General features: G+C 36.1%; 1 protein-coding gene across 1 annotated transcript in view; it reads left to right on the top strand.

Annotated features, from left to right (window-relative positions):
• Positions 1-20,355, top strand: part of MUC19 (mucin 19, oligomeric) — a 205,316-nt gene that overhangs the window by 8,539 nt on the left and 176,422 nt on the right. The window contains 13 exon segments of the mRNA XM_011973120.1: positions 4,425-4,574; positions 6,601-6,750; positions 10,398-10,547; positions 12,827-13,012; positions 13,158-13,322; positions 13,409-13,591; positions 14,407-14,589; positions 14,678-14,719; positions 16,483-16,533; positions 17,549-17,608; positions 18,586-18,814; positions 19,590-19,707; positions 20,226-20,286. Coding sequence (XP_011828510.1) covers positions 4,425-4,574; positions 6,601-6,750; positions 10,398-10,547; positions 12,827-13,012; positions 13,158-13,322; positions 13,409-13,591; positions 14,407-14,589; positions 14,678-14,719; positions 16,483-16,533; positions 17,549-17,608; positions 18,586-18,814; positions 19,590-19,707; positions 20,226-20,286 — 1,728 coding nt within the window.

Below are 20,355 nucleotides of genomic sequence, written 5' to 3'. Positions count from 1 at the left end.
CTCAAACTCTTCATTCTTTAATGAGATCAAGACTCCTACATTTGAGAAAAAGGATTATAGGTCAATACAAGGCTTCATGTTTTTTGATATCCACTGATTTTTACTGATGTCAGAAACATAATTCATTTGTTCCCATTACTTTAAAAATCTTCCTATCCACACAGCGGAATCATGTTCACCTCTCTTATCCAGCCCTTTCTCTCCATGAGGTAGGGATGAAGAAGCAGAATTATGTCTATTTTTATTTTCTACTCTATTCTATGGTTTAAAGTATAAGCTAAACCTTCCAAAATTTTGTGCAAAATGTATTCAAAATCTAATATGGCTTTATTATGAAAATATAAACATTTTCATTTATCCTTAAGCTATAAAGTAAACATTTTATTTATCTTTGAGCATTGTATAAGCAATCTGTCTTTAAGCAAGATGAAGGCAGTGTACATCGCAGTTAAGAGCAAAGGATTTCTTGGCAGATTTTTCTAACCACGTGATCTTGGACAAATTATTCAGTCTCTTCTAAATATCTATTTTCTCATCTACAAATGAAGTAGTTTAATGGCACCTATCCCATAGAATTGAGGCTACTAAAGTGATAAGGTATATAAAGTACTGTTATACAGATGTTGTACATTTGAAAAACATACTGACCATAACTTCAGCAGCAAGTATTTCTGAGCAAGTTTTATATAATAAAAACAAAAGGGATAAAATAAAGTTAATAAAGTTAGTAAAGACAAATGTGGCACATTGAATATCTAGGATGCCAGGTCTACTCATGTCAACATTAGAATGAAGAAATACTGGTCTAATAAAATGAAGAATCTAATATGTCTCCGGGGTTGAGCTCAGAAGAGGTATGATGAGTATGGTGAACAAACACATCATGAATTAAATAAGTGAAATAAAATGCATCTAAACGAGTTTGATGCAGTAAGTTTGCTGAGACAAGTCAAATGTATTAAAGGACAGGGTTTATTCCAGTTGAATGCTGTGTGTAAGACACTGGACTAGGTGCACTCACCTCACTTAACACTGTCATTTAATTAATACTTCTATTATGAAGTAGACATGATCTTATCCTTGTTTATGATTTACTCCCCATTTAGTAGATAAGAAAACTTTGTTTTAGAAATGTTATATTGTCTATCCAAGGACAAGTCAAGAACACAAAACACAGCCAGGGGCAAAAGTACAAATGCAAGTGTGTAAATAATAAAAAAGTTACAAATAACAGGAACAAAGTAGCAAATAAAATGTGTAAGCTGGAATGACATTTCCTATGCAGAATTTTTAGATTCATTGGAAATCAATGCAAGAACAGGGTTGCCTGTGCCCTATCCAAGAAGTAGCCCTGCTCCTTCTCTCTCTGGCTTGGTCACACTGGGAGAGACAGGCCAGCTTTCCTATCTCAGTCCACCTCTTTCTGCAAACTGACCACCCTCTGTTCATTCCTCACACCTTGGGCTTCAATTTTTGCAATGTGGTCTCACCTGGGGCAGAAGGTCTCAGGAAAGATGCCCATGAAGGTCCAAGTAGCAGGCTTGGAGCTGCAGCCCAGGGGACTTAGAATACTGTCCAGTAATGGGGAGGGGCAAGCACACCCTCTGAGTAGACAAAGGCTCTTCACCCTCGCCCTGTATTCTGTGTTCTCTGAGGAAGGCCATGACCCAGGAAGGCGGCATGAAACTGACATAGATCAGAGCAGCAACCTCTGTTGCTAGGTCTAAGAGAGGTAGTGGCCAAGACCACACTGATTCCAAGAGGGTGAGCCCAGATGGGTTTGCTGAAAAGTGCATACTTTACACACAGCTGAATACTTCTTTTCTTCCTTCTGCTTTGTCATCAAACTAAGATATTTATATATTAAAGTGCGGTTCTGAAACTACATGGCATCGAAGAAAGACAATGAGAGAGAGAGGGTAAAAGAGGAAAGGAAGAAGAGTATGTAGAAAACATGGGTTGATAGAGGGAAAGAGGAGACAATGAGAGGCAATGCTGTCTGTGGAGAAAGGTAGTGTAGTCATTGGAAGGTTACCTAATATAGGTAATAATATAAATAGACTATACATGATTTAAGCACTTGTATTCCTACAATAAAAAGTTTTATTATGGAATAAACACTAAAGCAGAATGTGATGCACATACAGGTTAAGGAGACTACCAAAACAGAAAGACATAGCCAAGCAGATGTAATCTATGGCATACATGTTCTCAAGATTAACAAGGAGTTCTCAAGTGAATTTCATAGCAGCATTAGCCATACAGTTCAATCTAAATTTACGGGGTAGTTGGGGTGGCCACCTGTGTCTGCTGATTGTCTTTAAAAGAAAAAAAATAAATTTCTTGCATCTTATGACTGGAGGTAGGTTTGCAATTTGTAACCAGGCACCAGCTGAAGTTAGGCTCCTACCTCCCAGGAACCTAGGAGATGGGAAGTTATCTTCCTCTGTGATGACATGTCAAAGTGATGGTGCCAGGCCCTTGGGGAACCATTCTTGGGATGCTTATCCAGTCTTTAAAAATATTTATATACATTTCAGAGAGGTAGAGAAATAAGTCACAAGTTTTCTTTTCTTTCTTTCTTTTCTTTTTTTTTTTTTTGAGAGGGAGTCTCACTCTGTCGCCAGGTTGGAGTAGGGTGGTGCAATCTTGGCTCACTGCAAACTCCACCTCCTGGGCTCAAGCGATTCTCATGCCTCAGCCTCCCTGGTAGCTGGGACTACAGGCATGCGCCACCACACCCAGCTAATTTTTGTATTTTTGGTAGAGACGGGGTTTCACCATGTTGGCCAGGCTGGCCTTGAATTCCTGACCTTGTGATCTGCCCGCCTCAGCCTCCCAAAGTGCTGGGATTACAGGCATAAGCCACCGTGCCCGGCTGAAAACACAAGTTTTCTAAAGTAAATAATCTAAGCAAAAGTGTGTAGGGAGAGAAATCTCATCTCCTATTTTGAATATGGAGAATTAAACTACTAAGTTTTACTTGCATTTGCTCTTACTTATTCTTCAAATTTTACTTACAAGTAATGTGCTTCATTCTCTTCTCTATTCATTGATCAAAATGTATGTCTTCCACAACTTTACAGGAATATCATCATTATGATGACATTAATTCTAAAGCATTTCAATTTTATTGTAAAGATTAAAAAAATAAAGGGAATGACGGAAAGCACATATGCATCATGTAAGACAGTATTTCTTCTCTTAAAAGTAATCTTGTTGGTGAATGTATTTACTAAATAAATATGAATTGGGTGTCCTCTGTAGTTCAGGCACTGCTCTCATCACCTGGGATACTTGAGTGAATTAAACAGGCAAAGAAACATTGAGTTTTTGCAGCTTAAAACCTGGAAGGATACAGTCAATAAACAAAAAACATTATAAGCAGTAAACATGTTATATTAAAAGGTGATAAAATCTGTGGGATAAAATAGAGTAATATTAAATATAGTGGTGATTGGGAGTATAATGGTGGGGGTGGAGTTGCAGTTTTAACTGGTCAGAGTGTGCCTCATTGAGATGAAATTTAAGCTGAGACTTGAAAGAGGCTAACTTTACAATTAATTTATGAGTAAATGGTTACGTCTTTGCAGGAATACAGAAAGGAGAGTCAGATATGTTATCTTAATTTTGTCAGTTATAAGGAACAGTAGCCAAGGGCAGAGTGGATTCAACATAGCAGAGTATTTTGCTGGGCATCTAAGTTTATTTGCCTTGCTATCCATAAGGAAATATCTGAGGCTGGGTAATTTATGAAGAATGGGGGTTATTCATCTCCTGTATTTGAAGGCTGTATAAGAAGCATGGCACCAGCCTTTACTTCTGGTGAGGGTCTCTGGGTGCTTCCGCTCATGGCAACGGCCAAGGGCAGCTAGCCGGTGCACCATGAGAGAGCGAGAAAAAGAGAGAGAGACAAGGAATGACAGTTCTGTGGGAACTAACAGAGCAATAGCTCATTCATTACCAGGAGGACAACACCAAGCTATTCCTGAGGTGTTTGCCCACATGACCCAAACACTTCCCAACAGGCCCTACCTCCATCACAGGGATCAAATTTCAACATGGGTTGTGGGCAGACAAACTCCTAAACAATAGCAGTGGGAAGAGGTGGGATGCTGGAACTTGGGACTTACGAATGGGGAAGAAAGCAGATTGGGGAGTTTCTGCTCTGTCCAGGAGAAGAAGGGTCTCTCTAGCACACATCAATGATTGAATTTCCACAGCTCGATTCTCCTCTCTTTCTTAAGGTCTGAGAACCATGACAAAAAGACATGGATAGGTGGTATATGTTGTTCAAGTGCCGCCAGAATAATAAGACTTGTATAAAATAAAAAAGTGGCTTTTCTTAGTGTCATAATCAGACCGCTTTTATAGTCTGTGCTAACAATGCTGTTTTCAAATAAATCTTCTGTTATTTGCTGTAGGTGGCTTCTCTTACGGTAGTTCATCCTCTGGTGACTTGGACAGAAAAAAGCCGCTCTTCAGCTTGGAATTTGGTTCTCCAGGAGAAGCTGAAGACAAGTCCAGACAACGTCAGGATGCTGGGAGTTCAAGGTCAGAAGACACCCCAGCAGGTACTGTTACAGAGAATACACTTACCTAGCAAGCATTTTTTTTTTTTTGGATAATATGATAACCTTTGTTTTATTGAAGACGTAGCCTTAATAGAAATGTGAAGACCCTATAGGCACTAATGCTAGCTCCAAAGAGAGTGCTAAATTCTGTCTTTAGAGAATTCTGGCAAAGAGGTTTACAATAATTATTGTCCTGGTAATATTTATTTTGTATGCTATCTTTATATGTAGTATCTTAATTGTTATTATAATATATTTCAGCATATAAATTAATAATTTAAAGTGCTTCCTGGACCCAAATGTAGTATAAGATCTCTCTATTCACATTTCTGTAATCTAACCACCATTCATTTCCTACATTAGGATTCTCTTTTTAAATTACACCCTTAATTTGCTAAACAATATTATAAAGCAGTTTCTAAAAAGTTCATGGCCTGCAATTTTTTGGGGAGGAAAAATTTTTAGTGTCCTTACGTGAAGTATTTCATCTCTTGTTGTATAAAATTTTAAATGTCTTTAGGTGAGGTATTTCATCTCTTTTTGTGTTAGTTTATTCTCATGCTGCTATGAAGAAATATCCAAGACTGGGTAATTTATAAATAAAAGAGGTTTAATTGACTCACAATTCTGCATGGCTGAGGAGGCCTCAGGAAAGTTACAAGCATGGCAGAAGGGCAAACAAACACATCCTTCTTCACGTGGCAACAGGAGAGAGAAGAATGAGAGCTGAGTGAAGGGGCAAGCCCCTTATAAAACCATCAGATCTTGAGAACTTGCTCGTTATCACAAGAATAGCATGGGGGAAACTGCACCCATGATTCAGTTACCTCCCACTTGGTCCCTCCCACCACATATGGGGATTATGGGAACTACAACTCAAGATGAGATCTGAGTGGCAACAGAGCCAAACCATATCACTTGTTTAACACATTTCTTCCCCCTGGCCAGTCCAAACTTTTTCTTTATTTTCCTGGTCCTGAAATCTGTATGGTTTGTACCTCTACAAAAAAGAGAAAGAAGGAAGTCCAGTGAAATAAATACTTTCAATGTTTTATATGAAAATTTAATATTTGAGTTCATGTAATGAAAAGGCAGTAACCGCTTTGGGTGTGGGGGTGTGGTTATGATATCTTTAGGCAGGACATAAAATTGTATATCTTTCCATGAGGTTGATACTATTTTATGCACATTCATTATGTAGTCTTCATTTAATAGTAAAATAAATTTTGTTTAAGGGAACTTTGTTTTAGAAGTGTTACTTTGTTTAACAGGCCAAGGGCACAGTCAGGGGTCAAGAGTATAAATGCAGTATACACAAAATTAAAAGTTATAAATAAAAGAACAAAATAGTACATAAAATACTTTTTTTCCCTTCCTTGACAACAATATATTTATGACAACCTGGAAGGCAGGTTCCAATGTAGAATTTTCATGTTTATTGGAATTCAATAAGACAATAAGTTTGGCTGTGCCCTAGGCAAGGTCCCTACAGCCTCTCTGTTTCTATCTCCTGCTTACTCCCATACTGAGAGGGATGCCCTAGTTTTACTATTTCAGTCCATCTTCTTCCACACACTGGCCATCCTCTGTCCATCCTTCAGACCTAGGGTTTCAATCAGTGTAATGTGGTCTCACCTGGAAAAGAAGGTCTTGGGAAAGACGCTCATGTAGGCCCAGATCGTGGGTTTGTCTGTAGCCCTAGGGACTTAGGACATGGTCCAGAAATGGGGTAGGGGATGACACAGACTCTAGGTAGGCATGTCTTCTTCACCCTCAGCCTGTAGCCTCTGCTCTCTGGGGAGCATCATGACCCAAGGAAGGCCAGAGTGAGACTTGCATAGATCAGATTAGGAACTTCCAAAATGTTTGGATTAGATGATTAAGTCCCAGGTGTTTCAAGTGCTGCTAGGATAATGGGATTTATACAAAATAAAATGTGGCTTTTCATAATGTCATAATCAAATGACTTTTACATTCTGTGCTGATAATGCTGTTTTCAAATAACATCTTCTGTCATTTGCTGTAGGTGGCCTTTTTTACAGTAGTTCATCCTCTGATGACTCAGACAGGAAAAAGCCACTCTTTAGCTTAGGACTTGGTGCTCCAGGAAAGGCTGAAGACAAGTTCAGAGACCGTCAGGATGCCAGAAGTTCAAAGTCAGAAGACACCCCACCAGGTACTGTTCCAGAAAAACATATGTACTTAGCAAGCAAGTACTCTTGATTTTCATTTTGGATAATCTGATATCCTACGTTTTATTGAAGACAAAGCCTGCATAGAAATCGTGGAAACCCTAAAGACACTATTTCCAGGGCCAATGAGAGTGATAAATTCTGTCTTTAGAGAATTGTGGTAAAAAAGTTTACATTAAATTAATTATGGTCCTGATAAAATTTATTTTTAACTCTATCTTTAAATTTAGTATCTTTATTGTTATTATGACCAATTTCAGTATATAAATAAATTATTTAAAATGCTTCCTGGACCCAAATGTACTGTAGAATCTCTCCATTCACATTTCTATAATCCAATCACCATTCATTTTCTACACTAGGATTCTCTCTTACACACTTAGTTTACTAAATAGTAGCATAAAGCCGAGTTTCTAAACAGTGTGTAGAGTGCAATTTATTTTTATTTATTTATTTTTTTTAAAGAAAAATTTTAAGTATCTTTAGGTGAGACATTTAATCTCGTTTGACATATCTTTCCCTGTCGGCCTATTTAAACTTTCAATGTACTTGCCTCGTCTCTGAAATCTTTAGAGTTTATACCTCTACATGGGAAAGAAAGAGGTTCAGTAAAATAAACAACTTCAATATTTTATATGAAAAGTTGATATCTGAGTCCATGTAATAAAAAGGCAGAAAAAGCTTTGGGTGTAGGCGTGTGGTTGTAATATCTTTAGGCAGGACATAAAAAACTCTTTTCATGAGTTTGGCAATATTTTATCCTCATACATTATGTAGTGTCCATTTAATGGTGAAATAAACTTTGTTTAAGGAAACTTTGTTTTAGAAATGTTAATTTGGTTAGCCAAGGACAGGCCAAAGGCACAGTCATGGTCAAGAGTATAAATGCAGGTATATACATAATTAAAAGTTACCAATAAAGAAACATAATAGGACATAAAATGTGTTGCTTTTTCTACCTTGACAAAAGTACACTTGTGACAACCTGGAAGGCAGGATCCAATGCAGGATTTTCGGGTTTATTGGAATTCAATGCAAGATCAATGTTGACTGTGCCCTAGCTGAGGTCCCCACAGTCATGCTCCTTCCGTCTCTGGCTTATTCGCATACTGGGAGGGACATCCCAGCTTTTCTATCTCAGTCCATCTCCTTCTGCACACTGACCACTCCTTCCCCATCCCTCAGACCTAGGGGATCGTATTTGCAATGTGGTCTCACCTGGAGAAGAAGGTCTTAGGAAACATGCCCATGCATGCCCATGTAGCAAACTAGGGACTACAGCCCTGGGGCCCTAAAATGTGATCCAGAAAGGGAGACTGGGATAACACAGGCCCTGGGTAGGCATAATCCCTTCACTCTTGGCCTGTATTCTGTGCTCTCTGATGAGTGCCATGACCCCAGGAAGGCCAGAGGAAGATGTGGGTAGAACAGAACAAGAATCCCTGTTGCCTGAGAGCAAGAGAGCTACTATCCAAGGCTACCAATTGCAAATGGAGGAACCAGATGGATTTGCATTAAGAGTTTATACTTTTGCTGTGACTGAATACTGCTTTGCTTCCTTCTGCTTTGCCAGCAAGCTAGAATATTTATATATTAAGGTGCAGCTCTGAAACTACATGACATTGAAAAAGACAATGAGAAAGATAGTAAAAGAGAAAAAGAAGAAGAGTGTATAGTGAAGAAGCGTAGACAGAGGGAAAGAGGAGAGAAAGAGGCGAAATACTGTATATAGGAAGAGTAGTACAGGTAGCAGTGGTTGAAGGGTTAGGTAATTAAACAATAGTATATATTGGCTATTCATAATTTAAACATTGTTTTAGTCCTAAAACAAATGCCTACATGCACATTTTATAATTTCAAAATCTCTTAAATGTTGAATGCCTTTCCCTAATACTACATAATAGATTATTATTTTGACTATTCTCATAATCACAGACATATTTTATTTTTACTATTTGCTTTAGAAAAGTAGAGATACACTTGCTAGAAACATGGAAAATGGCTAAGAATTCCAGGAGAGGTTGTTGGGGAAATGTCTTTAAAAATGGTCTCCTGCCCCCTCTGAAAACCTGTCCTGACAGGCATCTCACTAAAAAGATTGCAGACACACAGAAATATTTCTCTTTTATAAAACAAGCAGATAAAACCCATTACATGTAAGTTATGAATATAAGAAATAACTAGTTCTCGAGTGGATTTGACAGCATCATTAGCCATAGGGCTCATCCTACATTTGCATGGTGGTTTGGGTAACCACCTGTGTTTGCTGATTGCTTTTAAAAGAAAGAAGAAGTTTCTTGTGTATTATGACCGGAGGTACGTTTGTGATTTGTAGCCAAACACCAGTGGAAGTTAGGCTCCTACCTCCCAGGAATTTAGGATATAGGGAAGCATCTTCCTTCATGACTACATTTCAAAGTGTTGGCCCCCGCCCCTTGAAGAAACATTCTCGGGGTGTTTATTTAGTCTTTAAAAATGTCTATGTACATTTCAGAGAGCTAGAGAAAGTACTCACAAGTTTTCTTCAGGAAATGATCAAAGAAAAGGTATTTGTGGAGGGAGAAGTCTCTTTCCTTATTTTAATGCAGAATTAAGCCACTTATTTTATTAGTATTTGTGATTACATAGTCTTCAAGTGTTACTTACAAATCATTCACTTCATGTTTTTGTCTATTTGGTGACCAAAATTTATGTCTTCCACAACTCTACAGGAATATTACAGTTAAGATGTTAATAATTCTGAAATATTAAAATTTTATATAGATTTCAAAAAATATACAAATGGCATGATAGAAAGCATATATACTTCATGTAACAAGGTGTTTATTACCTTAAGAAGTGGTCTTTGTTGGTGACTACATTTATTAAATAAATACTGAGTGCCCTCTATTGTTGAGGCACTGGTCTGGACACCTGAAATCCCTCTCTCAATAGAACAGGCAAAGAAAACTTGACTTTATGGAGCTTAAAATGTGGAAGAAGGATACAGTCAATACTCTATAAGTATTAAAGACAGTGATAAAAGGTGTATCACAAGGGGATATATTTTACCTTGTATATTACAAGGTGACAAATCTGTGGGATAAAATAGAATAATATAATGGTAACTGGGAGTGTAACAATGGAGTGAGGTTGCAATTTTAAGTTGTCAGAGTGTGCCTCATTGAGATGAAACTTAAGGAGGTGGATAGTACAATTAATTCATGAGTAAGTGTTTACATGCTTTCTTCCTTGCAGAAATACAGAAAAGCAGCTATAATGAACAGTAGCCAAGGACAATGTGAATTCAACAAGGCAGAAAATTTTGACTGGGGGAAGTGGGATGCTGGAACTTGGGGCTTAGGAATGGGGAAGGAAGCAGACTGGGGAGTTTCTGCTCTGCCCAGGAGAAGAGTATCTAGTACACATCAATTATTGAATCTTCATAGCTCGATTCTCCTCGATTGAAGTTTTAGAAAAATGACCAAAAGATACAGATAAGGTGATTAAGTCAACCAGTGGTGTATGTTGTTCCAAGTGTTGTCAGGATAATGAGACCTACTGAAAATAAAATGTGGCTCTTCGTGGTGTCATAATTAGACTACCTTTTTAGTCTGTGCTAGCAATGTAAATGTTTTTTTCTTCACTGTAGGTGGCTTTTTTTATGGTAGTCCATCCTCTGGTGACTCAGACAGAAAAAAGTCACTCTTTAGCTTTGAATTTGGTGCTACAGGAGAGGCTGAAGACAAGTCCAGAGAACGTCGGGATGCTGGGAATTCAAGGTCAGAAGACAGCCCAGCAGGTACTGTTCCAGAAAAAATACGTACCTAGCAAACAAGTGCTTTTGGTTGTCATTTTGGATAATCTGAGAATCTTTCTTTTGTTTGCAGCACATGGCTTTAATAGTCATAGCTACTCTAAAAGCACTGATTTCAGGGCCAATGCGAGTGATAAATTCTGTCTTTAGAGAATTTTGGTAAAGATGTATACATTAAATTAATTGTTCTCCTGATAATTATTGTCATATGTGCTCTTCATACTTGGTACTATTATTCTAATGATGAATTATTTTTCTGACATTTTTTACTGTATAAGTTAAAAATAAAAAATGATTCCTGGGCCCAAATGTAGAGTAGGTTCTCTCCACTCATGTTTCTGTATCTAATCACAATTGATTTTCTATATCAAGATTCTCTACTGAACTTACATACCCGGTTTGCTGAGTGATATGATAAGGAAGAGTTCCTAAGCAGTTTGTGGCCTGCAATTTTGTTTTTTGGGGGAAAAAATTTAAATTTCTTTAGGTGACTTGAGGTCTTGCTGGTTCAATACAATTTTTCCTACTGTTCTACTCACATTTTTACTATGTTTGCCTGGCCCCTGAAATCTCTATAGTTTGTACCTCTACAAAATGGGAAGGAAGCAGTCCCAGTGAGGAAAATAAGTTCTATATTTTACATTAAAAATTAATAGTTTTGTCTCTGAGGTGAAAAGGCAGAAACAGCTTTGGATGTAGTATCTTTATGAAGGATACCAAGTTTTTATTTTCCACTCACCTGTTTTGGGACTGACAAACTCAATAGGACTAAGGAGATAAGACAGATCCATCTACTCTTGTTTACATTAGGTGTTAGTCATTTTCTCATGTTCTGTAGAGCACAATAAAAGCTTATCATCAACAGCCCCAAAGCTTCATCTTTCTTATGGAATCTTTCAAATCTCATGATAAATTGGTTGCCATTCTTACTCCTGATTCTACTACATAGAAATATATATGGAAAGATACGGAATAAGGGAGATCAAGGAATATATCAGAAAGTAAAATGCAGCTCTGATTCAAGCAGTGTGCAGGGATTACTTTCTTGTATTGTATGAATGAATACAACTTTTCTGTGGTAATGATTGTATTTTGGTGGATGAAATCAGTTCAGCAGGTGGTACTGTTTGGTGGTACTGCTTCAAATCAAAATAAAATTGGTAGGGGTCCCCGATCAAAATGGATTAGATGTAGGTGCAGTAAATGGATTAGCTGACTCTGATTCTGCTGCCAGGGAAACAGGCATTCTATGTTGTTTCTTAGTTTATGCTTTTGTCAGAATAATCAATTAATTCACTGATTTAATTAGCAAAGCAGGAATTGGTGGTTTTCTGTGACAAATACAGATTTAATGTTAGAGGAATTAATGAAAAAAATTTGTAAACTCTTTGTCTGGTTCATCAAAAATCTATATTAACTTTAACAGAAATCAGAAATTTAAACAATTTAGTGAAGAGGCAAGTAGGTTTGAGGCTTCCCAGGAGCTTAGACCTGGGACAAAGAGTTTCGATCCCCAGTCTTTCACACTAACCTTTGGGGAAACCATTTAACCTCTCTTGTTCACAAGTTTTGTCATCTGGAACAGATAAATCTTGTGCTCTTGGGTTTGAATGACATCTACCACATTAACTTTTAAAATTCCATTACTTATATTTGAACTAGTTTTCTTGAAAAAGAAGGCTGGAGAAAATAAATTTACAAAAGTATGGATGAATAGCATTTCATATTCGGAAACTAGAGCCAATGAAGGAAGTGAGTGTCAAGAAAGTATAGTAACTCTAGGTATTTTTGATTTAGAACAATTTACCATAAAAGACGTGGACGTTGGTAGAAACAGGAAGAACAAGGAGTTCACTGGTGGTAAATCCACAGACCTTGGTGCTCATGTCAGTGACTAAGGAATTCTGATTGAGAGACTATTAATACAAAATACAAATAATTCTTATTCTTTGTATATTACTCTCAATAACAGTTTAATTTTTCATTAGGCAGAAACATTTTGGCTTTTGATTTTGGAGTTGGTGGTGAAAGGAAGAATGAATTGGGATTTGGTTTTGGAAATTCTGGCTCAGTTGTTGTCAGTGGTCTTCAACAAAAGGCTATGGTGAAAATGAAATACAGAACACTGGAAATCAAGTTCCAGTGATGTGGATATTACTATTCAGGTTTTTGCATCAAAATAAAGAATCATAAGATGTGTTAAAATACTCCCTTGGCCACAATGATTTTTTTTCTATTTTTCTTTCTTTTTTTGTTTTCAGCAGATAGCACCAACACAAGATCTGGTGCTGGCGTTAGTAGCAGTGGTGCTTCTCTGAATGTGGGATTTGGTTGGGGGATGTCTGGTGAAAAGGGATTGGAAGTCGGTAGAGCTGATGGGAGTGAAACTAGAGACAGCGGATCTGCTGGGGGTGAAACCATAGTCTTTGGATCTGATGCAGGTAGCTCAGGTATTCCAACAAGACTCACTCCTCAAAATTTAAGATTGATTCAATTAATTAACTGGTTAAAATACTTTTATTTTAATGTCACTTAATAGCAAAGAGATTAATTAATTAATATTAACTTTAATCATATTTTGATTTTTTCCATTAGTTGGAACTGGTTATTCTGGTTTGAAACTTGGAGCAGGGAAAGGTGACGCTGCATTTGGTTTTGAAGTTTCTGATTCGAATTCATTTGGTGACAGTGGCATTAGTAGCAAAACAGTTGAAGGAAATCAAATGAGTAGTTCTGGAGGATCTGTTTCCATTGATCTAGGTATTAATATCCGACTTTTGTGCATAAAAATGTCTGAATCATAAAATAGTTTCAATATACCATGACAATTATTTTATATTCTGCAGGTGATACCAGTTTAAGAAGTGAGAATCAATTTGTTGGTGGTGGCTCTCGAAATTCGATATCCAATTTATGGGATTCTGGTCAAGAGGGATTTGGAATCAATGAAATTGGAGGGAATGGATTGAGTGGCAGTGTATCTGCTGAGGCTGGATTCAAAGGTTTTGGATCTGATGCCAGTAGCTCAGGTATTCTAGCCAGTTTCTGTTCCTGAGATATACACCTGAATTCCAAATATTCATTTATTTAAAACTATTTTGATGTTCTGTTAGTGGGAATGCTTGAGTCTCTTGAATTTGGACTTGGAAGAAAAAAACTTGGAGCTGGATTTGACTTTAGATATTCTGATTCAAGGAAATTTGGTGATAATGAGCTTAGTGAAAATGGAATAAAAGTTACTAGAGAATCTAGTTCCAGTGGTTAGGTATCAATATTTAATTTCTTTGCATAAAAGTTTGAATCATAAACTTATTGAAATGCATTCCGATGATAATCATTTTATATAATGTAATTGGTACCAGAACAATAAAAAAGGGATTTTTTTGTGTGATATATGAGAAAATTTGGGTTTTGGTTTGGAGAAATTTGGTCAAAAGGGATTTGGAAGAAGTGGCTCTGGTTGGAATGAGCAGAGCAGCAGTAAATCTCATGTCAGTGGCACAGGTGGTTTAGTCCTGGACTATGCTCTGGTGAAATCTAAATTGATTTCAACCTTTCATCCATTACTTTACTAACATTTTACTTCTTCACCAGTGGGAAAGTCGTGGTTATTTGAATTTGGGCTTGGATAAATGAAGAGTGGAGCTGAGTTTGACTTTAGAGATTCTGGTTTAAATCAATTTGGTGACAATGGCAATAGTAGTAAAGATTTTGATGGAAATGGAGTAGGTAGTTCTAGAGGCTATAATGCTAGGTACTGATTGTTAATTTCTGTGCATGGACAATTCTGAATCATGGTATGCATTGAAAGTAATTCTAGTGATCATAATTTTGTATTCAACAGGTGACTCAAGTGCAAGAAATGGGTTTGAAAATTCTAGTGATATCTCTGAAGATTCAGGAGTCATATTGGGGTCATCTGATCAACATGGATTTGAAGTCAGTAGAACTGGTGGGAATAGAAAGAGAAGCAGTGAACCTGCTGAGGCTGGAAACTTGAGTCCTGGATCTGATGTCCGTGACTCAGGTATCCTAACCTGGACTCTATTTCCAAGAAATTCCAATAAATTTCTTTCTTCTTTATTTCTTTTAATCATATTTTGATTTTCGATTAGGAGGAAACACTTGGTCTTCTGGTTCTGGAAGTGGTGGAGGAAGTAAGGGTGCAGATGGCCTTGGTGTTGGTGCTTCTGGACTAAGTGAATTTGGTGAAACTGGCCTTAGTGGTTCAGGTACCTGTGATAATGGAAGCAATGTTACTGGATCTTATTCCTATGGCATAGGCATTGAGATTTCCGATTATCAGAAAATCAGAATTCTAAGAAACATCTTACAATGACAATGAAAATTGTAAACATTGTTAATAGTAATTTAAAAGGAATTCTGCATTCTCAAATGTTGAAATATTCTTAGATATAATCAGGCAAATGATGTTTAACATTTGTTGGCATAAGATGTGGAACTGGTTTCATGGCTGTGAATATATCAATGTAGAATTCTTTTTGTTGCCTTTATGTAAAATTGATTTGGAGTCAGTTGAAGAGATAAAGTAGCAGCTGAACTGTTGGTCTCAAACTTTGTATCCCGAATCTGGACTTGGCGGCTTTAGTTTTCTTTGCAAGCCCATTGCTGAGAAGACTAAGACTTGCATCCACTTTTGAAATCCTTATACATTTTAATATTTCCACTTAATGAAAATATTCGATTGCATGGTCTTGGAATTTGTAGTAAAAAATTTTAAAATAATATGTACTCTTGATGCAGAAACTGTTTTGATGCTGTTACCAGGGCTGGAACGACCTGGGAACCATTAGAGTAGATGACAATAGAACTGGGGACAGTGGATCACTTACAGTAAAATGGAGGTTCTGGAAAATATTCAGGATTCATCTTTAGAATTCAGCTTCAGGATTAATATCTTCTTCTCAAAAAGTGAAATGTAATTAGCAAGAGATACAGTGTAGTGTAGTAACGGTTGACCTGACACGGGATTGACTATCAATGAACCTATTCCAAGAAAGGCCTGGTCATACAGAAATAATAATTTTAACTTTGGTTGTTCTTAAACTTTGGTCGTCAATTTTGAAGTCAACACTTCCAAAGAACTAAGAAATTCGTTTATTATTTATTGACATGGATTTTTAAAAAGTCACAGTTGTTACAAACGGTTTCAAAGACATCTAATTTAGGAACTCCAGCTAGGCTGCCATTAGCTCAGGTATTCAAATTTAGGTTTTCTTCCTGAGAAACGTATTCAGAATAATTATATTTTATGTTTCATAGTGTGGAGTGGTTACCGATTTGATGATTTTTTTTTTTTGGCTATTTGGATGTTAGATTTTAACTGCTTTGATTTTTCCATGTGAGATAGACTTTATTAAGTAGTGTTATTTTTGGTAGTGTTTCTAATGGCAGTAAATCTAGTGGCTTTGCAATGGGAAGTCTGAATCTGTTGACATTAATGAAGGTGTCAGTTCATTTAGATTAGTGTTTTTCATATTTCTAGTTTCTGTGAGTGCAGAATCTTTTGTTTAATTGACCTCTTGAAATAGTACCCAGGTTTCCTAAAAGTAAAACAATTCAGAATGGGAAATAGTTTGGTTGACAGTGGGATAGGAGACCTAGAACTTTGTCTAATGAACCTTTTCCTCTTACCCTTGACAAGTTTTAAGACAAATGATCTAGAAAAAAATTGATTTGGTGTCAGTTAATTTAGAGGCAAGGCATTTAATTTTCTTACTCCAGCAAGGTTTTGAGTTGACATTTTTTTTTTCTTGTACAGCTTTACACGGTCTTAGTCTGCTAGCATTAGCATTGCTGGACTAGGATCTATGGTCTATCCATCAGATTTTCTTTAAAAATCACATTACCAAGTAAAATTATACACACAAAATAGCTTAATCATTTTGTATTGAAATAGGTGTCACAAACTCGTCTGAATACAGTACCTCTGGACCACTCAATACTCCAGGTAATCTGATTTATGACTTTGAGTGTTTAAAAAGATATACATACACACACACATACATACACTTACAATGTTGTAATGTTCTGCTGATTATTGATTTACTAGGACTTGTTACTATTTTTTCTCATATTGAGCTCTTAAGTGCTACTTCTCTTTGGATACTAAAGTTTAGATGGCCAACTAAGTATTTGAAACAATTTCATGAATAAGAGAGATTAAACCACATTTTAAGGGAATTTGAATAAAACATATTACAACTCCTTTACTATTTTAGACATAGTATTTTTAAAATGCCTTCATAAACAAATTAGGAGTTCAATCTGTTTCCACTCAGTCTGAGTAAATACAACCTGTAGTAAAGAGAAGAAACTTCAAGATAGATGATAAAGAGCATTTCGGAAAAGAGTTTACAATTCTATCAGAACATCCACTTTTGTTATTGTTGTTGCTTGTTTTTAGGCTTTACCCTACAATTGAATATAAATTTACTTGGTTACATACCAGGGTCATTAGATATAAACAATCATGGGAAATGCAAAGTTTTAAAATATACAGATTTTTCCCTGTGAGTGGGAGAACTGACTTTTCCTCATATATAGATAAATTATTAGTATTAGATAATAGACTGATTGACTAAAATGTACCTCTGTCCTATTTGTGCCACAGCTCCTGATAGAAATGAACATGCAATGTTTTATTTCTAAAGTTGAAAAATATTTCTGTAAGGGGTGCAGCATATGTTAGTAATTGTACAGGACCCCCAATACATAAGCTCTTAATGATTCATGAACATACTGAAAAAGTGTGGACTGCAGAGTTAATCACGTATGTGACTTTGGCAAGTCCCAGCTCTCACAGAGTTATCCATTATATATGTTATATAATATATAGTATAAAAAATTTATTGATGGCCTTCAATGCCAACTTTTAAGTTCCCATGTAGAAGTTCCAATATCTTGTATATTTAAAATGAATATATGTCTTAACATTGAAATAATCTATGCATTGTGTTGAATAGAAAAAGGATCCCACATTCCAGAAGCAACTCCAAAATACTCAGAAACAAATGCAATTATTGGTAAGTAAAAATGCTTATGATATTCTTTCACATATTTACACCCACGCCAGTAGCTAATGAGATCACAGAAACAAATTTACAAAATTTGAAACTAGTTTTGTTTATTTATTTATTTACAAGGTCTCACTCTGTCATCCAGGCTGGAGGGCAGTGGTAAAATCATAGCTCTCTGTAACCTCTGACTCCTAGGCTCAAGCAATCCTTCTGCCTTAGCCTCTTGGGTAACTGAGACTATAGGAAGGCACCACCATGCCTGGATATTCCTTTTTCTTGGTAGAGGCAGAGTCTTGCTATGTTGCCCAGTCAGGTCTTGAACTTCTGGCCTCGAATGATCCTCCCACCTCAGCTTTTCAAAATGCTGAAATGACGGGCATGAGCCCAACCTGAAACTAGTTTTGAAAATGTCCCCATCATCTGTCTGTTTAATCATTGTATGTTTGAATGATACCACATTTGTACTATTTTTTTCTCCAGAAAACATGTATACACACACACACACACACACACACGCATATACCTATACACAGTCATATATACACACATTTATATGTATAGAGATAAATGATATAATTCTTTATCGTCATTCAATATAAATGGGACTTCATTCAGACTTAGAAAAACTATCTCTTCCAAAAAAGCAAAGCAAGAAAGCATACAAACCACTGCTTCCTTCCATATATTCCATCCCATATTAGAGACAATATTTGTTTTCCTATGGGAAGCAAGATGTTTTCAATCTTGCTTTATTTTAGCTGGAATAGTCAACTTAGGGTACACTAAAGAAGTACTCATGTACTAGTTTTAGTGAGTCTTTGCAGTAGTGAAAGAAAGCAAGCACTGATTTAAGGTGGTGGCTGTGAGAATTGAACCTTTCAGTGATTTTATTTCCCTTAGGACAAAAATGCTTTAAAACAGACCTAGAAGGTATGCTAATTGTTCTAAATAATTATGTATATGTTCCTCTGAATATTTTGTAGGTGAAGCATCTACCTGGAGCAAAGGAGCATATAAATCTTTCAACGGCCGCATCTTTTTGTTCGAATCTTCATGCCCGTACACTTTCTGCCGTCACTGCGTTGAATCTGGAGGGGATTTCAATATTGAAATCAAACGAAACAATGATAGTGAGACTGAAAAAATAACAGTTCTAATTGACAATAACGACATCTCTATTTTTGGTGACACCATTTTAGTTAATGGAGAAAGGTAAATACTGTAGTGTTTTGGGTAAATGATAGAAAATTATTTAGTGACCTGAGCAAAAAAAGAAAGAAAGAAAAAAGACAAAAAGGGAGATGATACTTTCTTCCCATATTGATGCTCATATTGATATTTTAATTGATTATTGGCCAAGAGTTTGATAAATGTGTAAGACTTTGACATATTTGGGATTGTAAGACATTGTATTTATTCCCATAACAAGACGGAAAAAAATTCTGTTGTTTGAGTTTACTGACTATCTAGATTATGGGAATTGTGTGTATTCAACAAATCCGATTATTTTTGTTGAATGTTTCAGGATTTTTCAGTTTTCATTTGCAAGTTTAACACTAAGTATAAATTTAAGATTTTATAAGTTAGAAATTGAGGAGATTAAAACTCTTAGTCCATGATTTTTAGAGGGAGCAATTCAGATTTGGAAGGGATGGCATATTTGAATACTTTCCAGAATAAGAAAATGAGGCATGATATTCTACTTGGGAACATTTCAATTATTTTTTTCTGACACCAAACCAATGTTTCATCCTGTTAATTTCTCCAAAGTGCCAAGGATCTATTAGTTGTTTTTTAGAAGTTCTTCCAGTGTTCAAAAAAGCCACTGTTTCCCTTTTTCTGAATTGATAAAAAAAACTTTAGTATTTACCAGCAAGTATTCTATCTATAGGATACTAAATTGTTGGGTGACATGAATTATCAGAAAACATATTATAATAGTATGATTCTTACCTTTTTACATATACTTATATTTTATATTTTTCAGCATACAGATACCATATAACAATAAGTTGATTCACATTAAAAAATATGGAGAATATAATGTTCTGAATAGCCGTAGAGGAATCCTGACTTTAATGTGGGACAAAAATAACAAACTCTCAGTAAGTCTATCTATGATTTTCATGTAATCCTGTGCTTTTTGTCCTTTAGTTAAGTTACAAAAACAATACACTATTAGGGAAGTAAGAGCTAAGGCTTACTGAGAAATCTCTATGTATTAGTCATTATGCTAAATATCTCATTTAGTATTCAAAACATCTTAAAATACATGCTATTAATAATCATATTTTGCAGATGATGAAACTCAGGAAATGCAAAGTAAAAAAAGTTATTAGGTTGGTGCAAAAATAACTGCAGTTTTGACCGTTACTTTGAAATGGCAAATACCGCAATTACTTTTGCACCAAATAATATTTTCAGACACATGGTAAATGGTGGAGTTAGGACCTATTCAAATTCCAGAACCAGGTCCTTAAGAAAAAGCCCTCTAACACCTCTAAGTAAGCAGCTTAGATAGAATTGAATTTGAGGAGGCATGGCCCTTTGGTTTGGGTACATTTTGTTTTGAGATGTGTTTAACATTTCATGAACATATAATACATGTAATTTATTTTTAAAGCTCACTCTTCACAAGCAGTATCCAACTTGTGGTCTTTGTGGTAACTTCAACAGCACTCCAGGTAACATTCCAATGTATCATTCCTAAGAACCTGCTTTCCAAAATGAAACTAAAAACTCAAATCATTTTC

Source organism: Mandrillus leucophaeus, unplaced genomic scaffold (assembly GCF_000951045.1).
Source record: "Mandrillus leucophaeus isolate KB7577 unplaced genomic scaffold, Mleu.le_1.0 Scaffold1344, whole genome shotgun sequence".
NCBI classification, from domain to species: domain Eukaryota; kingdom Metazoa; phylum Chordata; class Mammalia; order Primates; family Cercopithecidae; genus Mandrillus; species Mandrillus leucophaeus.
This window is presented reverse-complemented; position numbering and strand designations above follow the sequence as displayed.